At 43.5% G+C, this 14,620-nt stretch overlaps 1 protein-coding gene across 1 annotated transcript; it reads right to left on the bottom strand.

Moving 5' to 3' along the window:
* Nucleotides 1-111: 111 nt before the first annotated feature.
* Nucleotides 112-13,190, bottom strand: LOC109437008 (KRAB domain-containing protein 5-like). The gene is made up of 4 exons (XM_074315919.2): nucleotides 12,978-13,190; nucleotides 9,964-10,020; nucleotides 7,271-7,397; nucleotides 112-6,859 (listed from the first exon to the last, which is right to left on the bottom strand). Exons 2-4 carry the CDS (start codon nucleotides 9,976-9,978, stop codon nucleotides 6,750-6,752), a joined length of 252 nt encoding a protein of 83 aa, XP_074172020.2. The 5' UTR covers nucleotides 9,979-10,020; nucleotides 12,978-13,190; the 3' UTR covers nucleotides 112-6,749.
* Between the last annotated feature and the right edge of the window lie 1,430 nt (nucleotides 13,191-14,620).

Raw genomic sequence — 14,620 nt, 5'->3', positions numbered from 1 at the left:
AAAGAACACCAAAACATGGTCCAATCAGAGGAACAAACTAAATCTTGAGAAATTAGCCCAAAACTAATAGAGCTATTAATTACCTGACCAATAATTCAAAATACACTGTCATAACTTTAAAAGTGTTTTAAGTTACCCCTATGGTAACTACAATAAAATATCTGTAACAGAAACACAAAAAGAAATCAAGAAAGAAATCAAAGCATGCCACTACCAATTGATATAATAGAAACAATGGAACACAGTTCAGAGGGGGTAACGCAGGACAAAATAGTGTACAAAAAGGGCAGAAAACAATTCTAAAATGATTATAGTAGTCCGTCCATCTCAGTGATTAATTGAAAACAGATGAAACTCCCTGAATCAAAAAACGTAAGTTGGATGAATGGATAAAACAATAAAAACCAACTACCTCCTGTAGTTGCATTAGCCGTGGGGACATGCATGGGACCGCACTCAAAGGATGGGAAATGTATTCCACACAAACAGTTACCAAAAAAGGGCACGGGTGTCCATAATGATATCAGAAAAATACACAGTAAGTGTCAAAAAGTGTCAAAACACAAAGAAGGACATTATATAATGATAAAAGGGTAAATTCAACAGGAAGGTATAACAATTATATGTATGCAGAAAATGTTGTAGCCAAAAACAATATGGAACTTCCTCAAAAATTATAAACACAATTATCATATGAAGCAGCAATTCCACTTCGGGGCATTTCCAGAGAATACAAAAACACTAATTCAAAAAGATATCTGCATCCCTACATCCACTGCAACATTATTTACAATAGACGAGATATACATGCCCATCAATCAATCAACAGATAAAGAAGATGTGATAAATGTACACAATAGAATATTTCTTAGCCAGGAGAAAAACAGAAATCCTGCCAGTGGCAACATCATACATGGACCTAGAGGGTATTATGCTAAGTGAGATAACTCAGACAGAAAAAGACTAATACCATATGATTTCATTGATACATGGAAGCTAAAAAATAGAAATGAAAAAGCAAATCAAAAAAAGATTCACAGATACAGAGAATTAACTGATAGTTGCCAGAGAAGACAATCCATGAGGAAAGAAAACACAGGTGAAGGGGAATCAGAGGTATAAACATCTAGTTATGAAAAGAGTAAGGCATGGGATGTAATGTAGCAGAGGGAATGTACTCAACAATATCGTGATACCCTTGTAAGGTGACAGATGTTACATGAGTCATGGTGATCAATTTGTAAAATATATAAATGAAGAATCACCATGTTATAAAACTGAAACTAATAGAATATTGTATGCCACCTATACTTTAAAAATAGAAATATATAAATCAATACATAAAACAGTTGATCCCATTTTGGACCACAATAAAAATTTTGATAACTCTTGCTACTGTTTCACTTTTTCCAACAATCACGTATTACTATTATAATGTAAAAAACACCATGGTGCTGTACAATTAGGAATGAATTAAAAGATTGCATTAGAGTGGTGGCTGGTTAGCTCAGTTGATTAGAGTGCGGTGCTATGCTAATAACACCAAGGTTGCCAGTTCGATCCCCACATGGGCCACAGGGAGCTGTGCCCTCCTTAAAAAAAAAAAAAAAGAATTCATTAGAGTTGACCTATAATATTGTCATAATATTTAACCTCATCTTCATCAACACGAGATTGATTACATATTTATTCCAGGAATGAACACAAAGCTGGAATTGGAATTTAAATGTTATGAAATATAAACTTAATTTCACACACTTCACATTTTTTCTAAGACAAATTCTTAACCAAGTTTCGTTTTTCAAATTGTAGTATTAAGTTTTGAACACCTTGTTTCAAATAGAATATTGTAATAACCAGTAAAACACAACAAACAAGTCATCGTCAACAGTACAAAACAAGGAGCCACAGACTGGGAAAGAATATTTGCAAAGCACACAAGTCTTCAAACTGATAACTACCAACCTGATTAAAAATGGACCAAAGCCCTAAACAGACACCACACTAGACAAGATATACAGAAGGCAAACTGGTATATAAAAAGATGCTCCACATCATATGTCACCAGGGAAATGCACATGAAAACAACAAGAATTAAACACACTGCAAATTAAACACCACTACACACCTATTAGGAGGGGCCAGAACCCAGAACACGGACGACACCAAGTGCTGGTGAGGACATGGAGCAGCAGGAACTCTCACTCACTGCCAGTGGGAACGCAAAATGCTGCAGCCTTTTGGGTACTGTTTAGTGGTTTGTACATAGCCTCTCACCATACTATCAAGCAATTGTGCTCGTCAGTAGTTAACCAAAGAGTTGAAAACGTTTATCCACCCAAAAGCCCACACATGTGTTCATAGCAGCTTTATTCATAATTTCCAAAACTAGGAAGCAACCAAGACGTCTGTTAAGAGGAGAATGGAGTGGGCTGTGCTGCATACCAACAATGAAATATTATTCAGTGCTATAGAGAAAGAAACTATCAAGCCATGAAAAGACATGGAGGAAAACTAGATACATATTAAGTGAAAGAAGACAATCTGAAAAGGCCCATTAGTGTGATTCCAGAAAAGACAAAATGATGGAGACAATAAAAAGATCACTGGTGGCCAGGGTTTAGGGGAGGGAGAGATGAACAGGCAGAGCACAGAGAATATTCAGGGCTGTGACACTAGTCCATAAAACACTGTAATGGTGGATACAGGTCATCATAAATGTGTCCACACACATAGAATGGACAGAACAACTGTAAACCCCAATGTGACCTATGAACTCTGGGTAACAATAACGTGTCAATGTAGCTTCATCTACGTAACAAATGTACCACTTGAGTCGGGGACGACATGGACAAGGGAAGGCTGTACATGTGGGAGGGGCATGTGGGAATTCTCTGTAACTTCTACTCAATTTTGCTGTGACCTGTAAGTGCTCTTAACATAAAAGTCACCCTCAGGCTCCTGCTTCTCCTAAATATCTGATCTCAGGTGCGTGTGTCTTTCCAGAGGTTTGACATGCTCATACAAGAATATAAATGTTTGCATCCGCTAGTTAACAAAAAACACAATATCACTGCACAACCATTACCCTGACTACTATCAAAGAAACACAAAATATCAAGTGTTGGCAAAAATGTGGAGAAATTGGACCCTTACGCACTCTTGGATGAAATATCAATTGTTGCAAACAATATGAAAAACAATATGAAGGTCTCTCAAAAAATTAAAAATAGAATTGTGCTATGATGCAGCCTTCCCACTTTTGGACACATTTCGAAGAAACTTCAAAGGAAGCTCTACAAGAGCCGTGTGCACGCACATGCACACTGTAGCATTATTCACAAAACCTGTAATAGGTGAAAACAACCCAAATGGCCATCAATTGATGAACAGGTGAAGAAAATGTAGCCTATACATACAACAGAATGTTATTCAGCCTTAAAATAGAAACAGATGCTCTCACTTGATACAATGCAGACCAAACTTGAGGACATCTCAGTAAAGCTCACAAGCCACAAACACACAGATACTGTAAGAGTCCACTTCTGTGAGTCACCTAATGCAGTCCTCATAGAACAAAAAGAAGGGTAGTAGCCAGGGGCTTGGCGTGAAGGGAAATGACAAAGTAGCTGTTTAACGGGTACTTGGTCAGTTTTGCAAGATGGAAATTTCCAGACATCAGTTGCACAACAATGTGAATATACTTAACATGACTGGTCTCCAGTTACAGAGGGTAGAATTTCAGTCACAGGTTTTACCAAAATTGAAAATGACAGAAACAAATCTAAAATATATACAGTTTGTGGGGGCGGAGCCCCAGAGAGTAGTTTCCAGGCTCTCGGCCTCACATAGACAGGTGCTGGCTCAGGTAGTAAATGGCCAACTGTGATTGCATGGCCATCAGCTGTGGCTAGTTGGCCGTCAGCTGTAACCAGTGAGCCATTGGCCACTAATATAACTGCTGTGGCTGTGCTAGCAGAAAATGGGGGCTAGCAAGAAGATGGTGGCTGGCTGGCAAGTGTGGATGGCGGTTTGCGGACAGTGTGGATCCAGCCTCCAGTGAGAGTATAGTGCCGCCAGAGAGAATATAGTGATATGACTCCCCTACCTATGGCTCCGTGGGTGTTCCTTTTTGGCCTCACCATATCCTGCGTTCTTGTGTGGGGAGTGGGAGCAGAGACCCCGCAGGCCGTCCCGCATGACAAATGGCGCAGCGAGCAGGGCTGCCCGCACGACACAGTTATAAAACATTTCAAAAATTACTTTGAATTCAAAAAGTGGTACTCACACAAAGAAAATATAAAATAATCAGTAAACAGATGTTAAATTAAGACTATTACCACAACTACTTAACTGCACAGGATAAGAAAAGCACTGACCATTAACCAACAAAAGAAATAAACAAGATGTCATACACAAAGCTGGAGTAAAATGATACAAACATGCACATAATTTTAATGGCAATAGACATATGCCTCATTCCTATGTGAATCAAACCCCACATCGTCTTAAGTGTACTGAGCTGAAAACTGTCATTCACATTCACAACATATAAGTAACAACCAAAAATGCAAGTAACTAAATTTGAGGAAACTACCATAAAAAAGAAAACACATTGCTATGCAGTGGCAAAATGAGAATAAGAGACAATGTATCCCCTGAACTGTGAACACTACACAGATGCATTATTGAAGAGAATCCTTCTGTACAACTGTTTCCACCGTGAGTGTGGCCCCATGACCAGCAAGCATTCTGAATCATTGGAATATGTGTTGCACGACAGGAAAATTTCCCAATGCATTAGAATCATTCATAAATAGCTCTAAGGAAATTGTTAATAAATAACCATTTAAAACACACTGAAGAAATTTCCTGTTATTAATATATTTTGTTATTCTCATTCAAAATGTACAGGCTTTAATCCATCCTCCGGAGGGGGAAAAAACCCTTCACTGCCAAACGAAAGTGCAAGAAGTTATAAATCTCAGACAATGAGTGATGTATAAAATCAACATTTGAGATTAACGTACACCATTACTGAGAGACATGCTGAGGAAGGCAGATGAGAAACCTCATGATTACTTTTTGCCTGAAGTAAACTGAAATTGAAGAAGTAAATTTTTCCAAAATATGGGAACCTAATAATTCTACAACTCAGTTCTTACCAACGGATTTCATTCGAGCACATAGTATCAGCACTTCTGAATCTAAAACCACTAATCTTACAAAGATCTAATCAGAAATGAAAAACATAGAAGACCCAGGCCCAGGCAGCTTTGGACTGAACAAGACAGACTTATAACACGATAGTCCTTAAGAAATCAGAACAATGGAGACCTTCCTATACAGTGGGCAATGTTCTAAGCTCCCCCATGGCAGGAAGTCATTTAAGGATTCTGAGGCAAACAGATATATTAAACTATTCTTACATGCAGGAATTGGGAGCAGACACACAATTTTTAATGTCAGCTCATACAAAGCAAAAGGACATTTTGAAGTGAAACAGTGATTGATGGTTTCTCACATTAGGGAGGTGCCTTGTGCTGAGATGAAATTACTGGGTCTGAACTTTGTAGGGTCTGTTTGAAGCCTTCTTATGATTAGAAATTATAAAGCAGAGAGCATGTGACATCTGTTGCCAGTGCCCCTGGGATTTCTGCTCCAAATTCCAGGACCTCCACCACTTCCTTCACAAACTCCTTACATGAGGCGAGAACAGAACTTGAAATATGGCTTCAGGGAGAATTCCTCAGCAGAGAGCACAGATTTTCCCCGGCCCCTGAGGCAATGGAACAATAGCCACACCAGGGCGGCCCCCGCAGTCCAGGGGCCCTCACTGCGATGGGACCCAGATCACTGAACAGAAGGACAGACCCTATAGGATGTAGGAGCACGGGACATGTTGGACAGCACTGTCCCTTTGTAACAGCAACAGAAAGAAACCTGGGCTTCTCACATCCCGCAACGTCCAGTGAGAGAACGAGAAGGGGCGGTGAAGGGTTAAGAAAGAAACTGAAGTCAGGAGATTTATGCCCTAGGGGCCAAGGGTCTCACAGCCTCAGAGGACTGAGAGCCCGGAATCAGGCCACCTTGTGGCTTTTGTTGATGTTCACACAAGGAAGTAGCATTGTTTTCTCCACCGTCTGTGAATTTCATACATTATACTAGGAAATTGATTCAAACTAATCACCGTTGCCTACAAGCGGCAGAAACTGAAAGTCCCAGGATGTCTTAGTAATTGTTGTATGTACCTCCCCAAGGGACAAAACCTTGATGCTGAAACTTACTGAGATGAATAGATGGAGAACTGATGTTATCACATCACTGAATCACTTCCCAAGCAGGTTGTGGGAAAGATATAGCCACAGAGGCAGAAGCTCTCCTTAGCCAGAGGATGGTGGGGTCTATGCCCACCTGTAAACCCCGTGAGTTCTCCAGATGGCCCCTATGCGACTGTTCCTGTTTTAGGTTGTTCCTCCCTTGAGGAATCTTACCCGTCATTGACTAACCAGCCATCCGTTGGGGCCAAACAGGGAGACAAGAGGTGTAAGCACAAAGGTGAAGCAAAGTCCCTGAAAGGATCCATCTCACAGACTCTCCTTTCTTTAGGGGCAGGTACGAGGGGACAGACAGGTAGGCAGCTGCATGACAACAACATCCTTTCCACTGAAGCGGAGCTTCCCAAACCACATCTTAAGGTCTGGCTCCTCCAGGACCTTTGGCCCTCTCACCTGTGTCACCTGCCTCCTTCATTCCCACCTACCTGGGTGGATGGACACTGTCTTTTTTCGCTTCACATCCCAGGCCTCCTTCATTCTCTCCAAAAAGGTGACCACGTCTGGCGTAGAGACAGCAAGACCTGTTTATTAGAAAAAGGAACATGAGTTTTGATGGAGAGTCTCCATTTCCAATCCAGTATGTGCTCAGGTGAAAAGAAGGACATTGGAGAAAATTATACTATTCTAGAAAGGATTCCCCCAAAACAGTTTTCTCACAGCACCTTTGCTAGACAACATGGAACATTTTCAGATCATGAGTTCCACTTCAAGGACATCATTTTCTACACCATCAAACCCCCAATTTGCTTCTTTTCTACACCAGCAAACCCCCAATTTGCTTCTTTTCTACACCAGCAAACCCCCAGTTTGTTCCTCAGAGCCAGGATCTGAAACTCTACCACACAAAGCAGAAGCTCCCAGGAGGCGCTGTACTGATGAAGGAAACACAACCCTGCGGTGGGGTAGGAGTTCTGGAAGGAAGTCACCCTCACCCAGGGAGCACAGGTTCCTGTAGTTCTCCAGCATCACGTCCATGTACAGTTTCCGCTCAGCTGGGTGCAGACATTCCCACTCCTCCTGAGAGAAATCTATGGCCACATCCCTGAATGTCAACCGTCCCTGAAACAAAAGACACATTTACCACATGGCCACAGGCAAGGTCATAATGTAACCCAACATGAAAACAGAGTTAAGAGAACTGGTTTTGACCTAGGAGAGTATCTGGAATGGAACACTAAAGCCATTTACAGTAATATTCTTGAATGCTATTTTCTAACTCTGAGAAAGGAGGATGATGTATGATCCACAAACCACTGTAGAGAAAAATCTATCTTTTCTTCCGAAAGAAAAATTTAAATTCAGGCTTCAACACATGCATATGGGGGGCGGCCTGGTGGCTCAAGCGGTTAGAGCTCCATGCTCCTAAATCCAAAGGCTGCCGGTTGGATTCCCACATGGGCCAATGGGCTCTCAACCACAAGGTTGCCAGTTCAATTCCTCAAGTCCCGCAAGGGATGGTGGGCAGCGCCCCCTGCAACTAGAAACGGCAACTAGACCTGGAGCTGAGCTGCACCCTCCACAACTAAGATCGGAAGGACAACAACTTAACTTGGGGAAAAAAAAAAAAGTCCTGGAAGTACACACTGTTCCCCTTCCCAACAAAATCTTAAAAACAAACAAACAAACAAAAAAACCACATGCATATGGATTTCTGAGTGTTATATTTGTATCATACAGGATATACTGTGTAGATTTTTCAGCTGGAAATGTCATGGCGAGTTAGAAATGCAAAGTACTTCTCAAATTTTAACATGGACAACAAGGAACTGGACTGTTATAAAAATGCCGATCCTGACTGAGGAGTCCTGGGGTGGGGCCTGAGTTTCCACATTTAACAAAATCACTTTTGACTAGTGATGCCAATATCTCTGGTCCATGTGTCACACTATTCAATAGCACAGAGGAAGGAAACGGAAAAACTCGTACATGACTTTGCACTGGCAAGTGTTTTATGGAATTTACACTTCTAGAAGCATAGCAACACAATCTTTTTTGAAAAATGACTATACCACATAGCGTTCTAACTTTTTTAACATATTAATCCATAATGCACATAATCTCATAATGCACATAACTCATAATCTGAGAACAGTATCGTACGTCCTTTTGTATGAGAATATTTTCTGAAGCATCCACTAAATGGTAGAGCTTGGGTTTTACTCCAAAGTTGCTCTAGAATTTTTCAAAAAGGACAGAAACCAATATGTGTAGACAACCCTCATGAACCTACATGGCCATTTCTGTAACTGAGAAAAAGAGAAACAACTTAAGCAAATAAGAAGAAAGAATAGATCAAATAGTGTTAAGATTTTATGGACACAGGCACACAGATAGACATATGAGAACTGTGTGCACATTAAATATGACAGAGAAGGGAATTTTCACGTCATTGAAATAACAATTATTTTCAATTGTGTAAATCTAATAAACGTCTTTGTGGATGATACTCTGTATTTTATAATTATAATAGGGAGAAGAATACACAATTACTAAGTTATAGCCACTGTTTCTTTGAAAAAATTTCCTTGTCACTTGTGCTGAGCTATACATTACAAATTACACTTCAACATCTTAATATGATTCTTGTAAACTTTCTTAAAAACACAAAAAGGGATGAACTAGAGAATGTCTGTGACATGAGTGTGGCACATAATTAAAATTGACAGGAATAAGGCCTGACTGATGAAAGCCTCCACTCCAAAAGTCAATTATCTCTAGTAAAGAAAGCTGAGGGCCTTCATTTCCCAAAGCAGAGAAACTAAGAAAAAAGGACGTTTCCAGAAGAAATGTGATGGTTTTTGCACCTCTCTCTATAAATCCATCCCGACCATTATTAATGATAAAGAAAAAAAATGTTAACTTTATAGTAAAGACAGGACCTCAACCAAGTGAAAATCAGGTGGAAGGAACAAGTGGGTATCAGCTGACCGAGGCACATGGAAGGACACACCATCACTGCTGTGATGTTACCGGCACAAATGAACAAATAAGGAAATCATCATGTGAATCTAATCATAAAAACATTCGTTTTACGCAAATTTCAATGCACATATAGCTCCCCAGTTCTGTAACTCTAATACTGCATTTAAACAGTAAGTCAAGCTTACCAAGCTAGTGAACAAGTCGCTTCCAATTACTTTTTTTTTTCCAGAACTTTCCAGGCTATTCTGTGCACTGAGGCATCCCGGGTGCTCATGCACATTCTTACCCCTGTTCTACAGCCCTGACGCTGCAGTCACAGGACATACACCTACACCTCCCTTCATCAGGACGCGGAGCATCTGACCGCCGCCCAACAGGGACCTTGGACACAACCACCTTCTTAGGTCGATCTGTCACAAAGGAGATGTTTTCAGTAGTTGAGGGTCAGTAACTCACAGTGGGAATTCCTCATGTCCTCAGGGAGCCTAATGGACAGACTGCAGAAAAGTCTGTCGGACAAAGTCTGAGTGTTCTACCGAGCTGACCTTGACTCTTACGAGAAGAAAACGAAAAAGTAAGTAGTTGAAAAGAACCTTGCTAGGCAGGAACTTCAGGAGTAGAGAATTAAAGGTGGCAGGTTCCAAACCCATGGATTATAGGAGGAAAAGCCGATATAACCTGTGACCCGGGACAGAACGCTTACCTGAGAAGCAGCCATTTCGTCCTCCTCCTGCTCAGGGTTGTTTCCACAGGCAACCTACTGGAGAGAAATCACATTGGCATCTTGAGAATGTCCCTTCAACGGTGTCAGCACAGGCCCTTCATCTGCTTCCCCCAAACTGACAAGCAGCAAGATCTTGAAATGCTAAGGTCCCCTCTCCTGCCCTGTGTCTCAGGACACAGTCAGGGACAAGGAGCTCCTAAGACAGAACTGTCAGTTTTCTCCTTCCTGATTCACATGCTCTTCCCTTCCACAGATGTCTACAAATTCCTACAGCAATGAGAACGTGGGCTGCTCTTCTGCCCCCCGCAAATCCAACAGAGCACCCAAAGGTATGACCAAAGGTTTCTCTCAACAGCTCTCAACAGTCAGAACTGTGTCCAGGAGCCCCAGCTAATCCCTGGCCTCACCTGAGAATCATCTGGACCACCTCACTACAACGATGCTCCACCCAGATCATGTGTCCAACTCCCAGGGGGAGGGTGCAGGTCACATCACTCCTTGAAATTCCCACATGACCTGGAGGAACCTGGATGGGAACTTTCAGCTTAAATGAACATGCAGGTCCCTGAGGAATCAGGACCCACTCTAAGCAGTTATGTTTCTGCAGGTCTGCGGGGGGGGGCCTAGGAAATGGCATCCTTAAGTCTCCCTGGGGGAGCTGACTTGCTCCCCACACCTGTTTCCAGTCACACTGGGCAATAGATCTCAGACTTCATAGGCCTGAGAGCTCTGGGGAGTGTGAGGGGTTGGGGGGGAGGGTAATTCTAGAAGGGCTGGCCCCCTCAGGTGGATTTTCTTCCTCTTTTCCAGGAAATCACAGAGTCAGCTAAGAGCTATAAAATGATGAACATGCATTTGGTGCTGAAAACTTGTAAAAAAGGGTTCGTTGTGGAAATACGCTGATCAAATTATTTCACAGTGAACAGATGGGCTCCGTGGGCACCAAGTTTTAGGTCCATCCAGTCCATCCATTTTTCAGAGAATGGAGAAGAAAGACCTGACGGGACAGCTACTTGGTAGCTCCCAGCTCACTAATTTAACAAATCACATAAATGGAAGACAACAGCTGTTGAATATCAGACTAACTCACAAAACTAGGTTCTCACACAAACAGCCTCACCAAATGCACAATGAAGTAGCCTAATATTACTAATAAGTACCAATGGATGTTTCAACATAATAAAGAGTAGAAAGAATGCAGGGTTTCTCATCTAAACTAGACACAATGTTATTAGAAGGGAAATCGATTCAAGATGTTATTTACTGTAATTACTTCTAGGGTCAAAATTTTTAAAAAATTGTGACTACCTCATATTTACAAAAGAATAAGAGCTGGTAATGTGATGTCATCAAACCTTATTTCAGAAGTTAATGACTATTACAAAACAGCAATTAAATCAGCACACTGAGCTTTATTTCAATTTGCTTTTTATAAAAACGACTCAAATGTAAGAGAGGTAGAAAGGTAAAAGTAAATTCCATGTAAAAGAAAAAAGGACGCAATGCTTTTAATATTCCTTGAAAAGGCATCACGTGGTGACATAGTCATTTCTTGTCCCAGGTCAAGTCCCTCATGTCATCCTCAGAAATGAGAAGGGACCCATGACTGCCTGACACAAGTCTCTCCCCTCCCGCTGCATGAGGGTTGCACATGGAAGCCACTGGATGATGAAATTATTAAATGCACAAGCATTAGAAACTGGAGTTTTATAATTCCATTCTCATCCGTGTGACTGAAAATGCAGCACGTGTAAAATTAAATTGATTATAAAGCCACAAATCAATATATCATAACTTGATCACCCACATCACACTAACCTCTCATAAAGGCAGGGCCTCCCCCTTTTCCTCTGGTACTATATATTCCTGTGTATGGTCTGTGTCCCTCTCCACCCGAATTCTCTCCACTTCTGATTTCTCCCCTTCTCTCTGTTCCCTTCCCTGTCCCTGTTCTGTGAAACTCTTGAAACCCATTTCACCTTCAGTTGCTCCCTCTCCCTAATCTGGCTGATTGTTCCCCATCTCCATGTATTTCTGCCTCTTTCTCCCCGTCCATGTGCCCCTTCTCTTTCCCGGTGACATTGTATTTCTGTTTACACCCCTGTGCGGGGACTCACTGACAGCCGTAGCTTAGCTCTCAGTGCGGCTTCTCGCTCTGCTGTCACCCTCCCTGTTCCTGCACTCGGCTCCCCTAACTCTTCTGCTAACCCCTCTCTCCTCTAAGTGCCTTGTCCTTTGTTGCCCCCACTTCTGCTAACCAGGGGCCCCTCTCCCTTTAGGTTCCCCTTCATCTCTCTGGAGCTCCCCCTTCCCTCCGTATTTCTCCATTTTCTTTCTCCTCTGGCTACTTCTCCGAGTCACTCGTTCTGTCTTACCGTCGCTTTACAAGTTCCTCCCACCATCCTCTGTTTTGCCGGCTCTTTACCGACCCGCACCGATCGTTCTGCCCTCTCACCTGTCTGTTCCTCTCTCATCTGTCTCCTTCTCGTGACCCCCTCACACCCTCGTTCTGCCGCTTTCCTGGCCGTCCCTTCAGTCCCCGCTCACACAAAGCCCCTCCCCGGGTGAGGGGGTGACCTGGTGACACCCCGCGGTGTTCCCTCCCAAATCCCACCCCCCTGAACAGTGTGCTCTACCTGGGATTCGGGGCCTCTTATTAAACTGGGGCGAGGGGGGTTGCAGGCGGCGGAGGGTCTGCAGAACCCCAGCCCCGGGGGGAGGCGGGGCTCCAGGGGCCGCGTGGCGGGGCTGGGGGAGGGGCGCCAACGGCCGGACTCCATCTCCCGAGTCCATCTCCCAGGACTTCACGCCGCGCGTGGGGGCTGCCCGGTGGAGGGTTTTAAGCAGGAAAACGCGGCAGGCGGGGTCTAAGGGCCCGAAGGCGGAGAGACCAGAGGGAGGACGGCCTCAGTTTACCCGGAAACCCCCGCGGAACCTCCACCCGGCAGCGAAGCGGTCTGGGTCGGGACGTCTCCCCAGGACGCGGGACTCACCGCTGTGGGGAGCGCTGGTGCGGGGACTTCAACGTCCGTAGTGACCCCCACGCTTCACGAGTGTAGGGCCGTGGACTGAGACGCTCAGGTTTAAACCAGAAAGCCCAAATATCACCCACGCCACCCTCAACTTTCGTCTGTCTCTGCGGACTCCCGGTCTGAAAGAAACTTCCGCATCGCGCTGCCAGAAGCGATGACCTAGGTGCAGAGTGTGGGCCGACTGCTTCCGGCAGTGGGCGGGGCTTGTGTTTCTCGTCCAGGCCTGGGCGGGGCCGGCGGGAGGGAGGGGCGGTGCTCAGGGTAAGAGGTGGGGCCAGTCAAGAGGTCAAGCTTAATATCAAGGGGCAGAGATGTGTAAATCTCACAGGAGGATGACAACTGGAAATAACGCTACAATGTATGGCAGTGCAGCTTCCATCAGAAATAATTTGTCCCTTCCTTGCTCACAAAAAAATACATTTACTTTTGCCCCAAAAGAAACGTTAAAAAGTTCTATCCACACATGATTTCAATCTCAAATGAGTGACTTATAAGGCTGTCAGGATATTCGTCTGATTCAGAGTCCTGAGTGGAGCCCTCGTCACATAACACAATTACAGTGGAACACAGAAATAACACGGGAGTCGGGGCCCTAGTCTATGTGGGCAGGAATGAAGAAAGATCCTTTCTTGACTCCACTTCACCTGCAAATGGTATCCAATTCTTCTGTTCTTGCTCCTGACATCACCTAGTCACATCTAATAAAGGATTAGAAACCATGCCTTCTTGGTAAAACAAGCAGCTTTCCACAGCTATGTACTTCTCATAAATAGTTATGGACTTACAAAGATTATTGTAAGTCTATCAGCTCAGTTTTTTTATAGGACAAGTTTGTAGAACTCTCAACAGCACAACAGGACATTAAAAAAACATTTTGTGAGAGAATAGCAAGATGGCACAATAGGTAAATGCTGTGCTTACCTTCCTTCACAACCACATCAAAATTACAACTAAACTACAAAACCATCATAGAGAATCACCTAAAATCTGGCTAAACCAAAGCCCTACTACTAAGGACATACATACGAAGCCACCTGAAGATGATAGGAGGGGCAGATATGCAGAAAGGGCTGGTCCCACACCCATGAGTGACCATTAAAGATCAGGAGGGATATTTTGCATATGGAGGTCCCCGCCACCCTCTGAAGGAGTGAGAGGTCCCAGGCCCACCACAGTCCAGGGTGCCAGTGCCAAGGAGAGAAGTCCCTATAATTTCTGGTTGTGAAAAAAAGCAGAGATTGTGACTGAGTGCGGCTGCACTCCCAGGCACTCCTCTTAAAAGAGCCGAGCGCGGACTTACCTACCAACTGAATCACTTGCTCTGAACTCCAGTGCTGGGACAGCAGCTGGAATGGTGGAAGGGACATATGGTGGGGAACTGAGTTGTTTTGCTTGGGATGGGAGCTGGAGAGGCAGCTTTCTCCTGGATAGAGGAGCTGGTGGAGGCCATTGTTTCTTTGTTGAGCCCACCCCCTTCTCACCATATGGATTCAGGTGGCCACCATATCTGAGTCTCCACTGTTCATTCGCCACACCCTACCGATTCGAGACCCCGCCCCACTTAACTTTCGGGTACACCAAAGCTGCTTCCAGTGGCTTTTTTG

This window comes from Rhinolophus sinicus, chromosome 8 (assembly GCF_057876585.1).
Source record: "Rhinolophus sinicus isolate RSI-liver-muscle chromosome 8, RSI-T2T, whole genome shotgun sequence".
Lineage (NCBI taxonomy): Eukaryota > Metazoa > Chordata > Mammalia > Chiroptera > Rhinolophidae > Rhinolophus > Rhinolophus sinicus.
The sequence above is the reverse complement of the archived record's forward strand: the minus strand, read 5'-3'. Positions and strand labels throughout refer to the sequence as shown.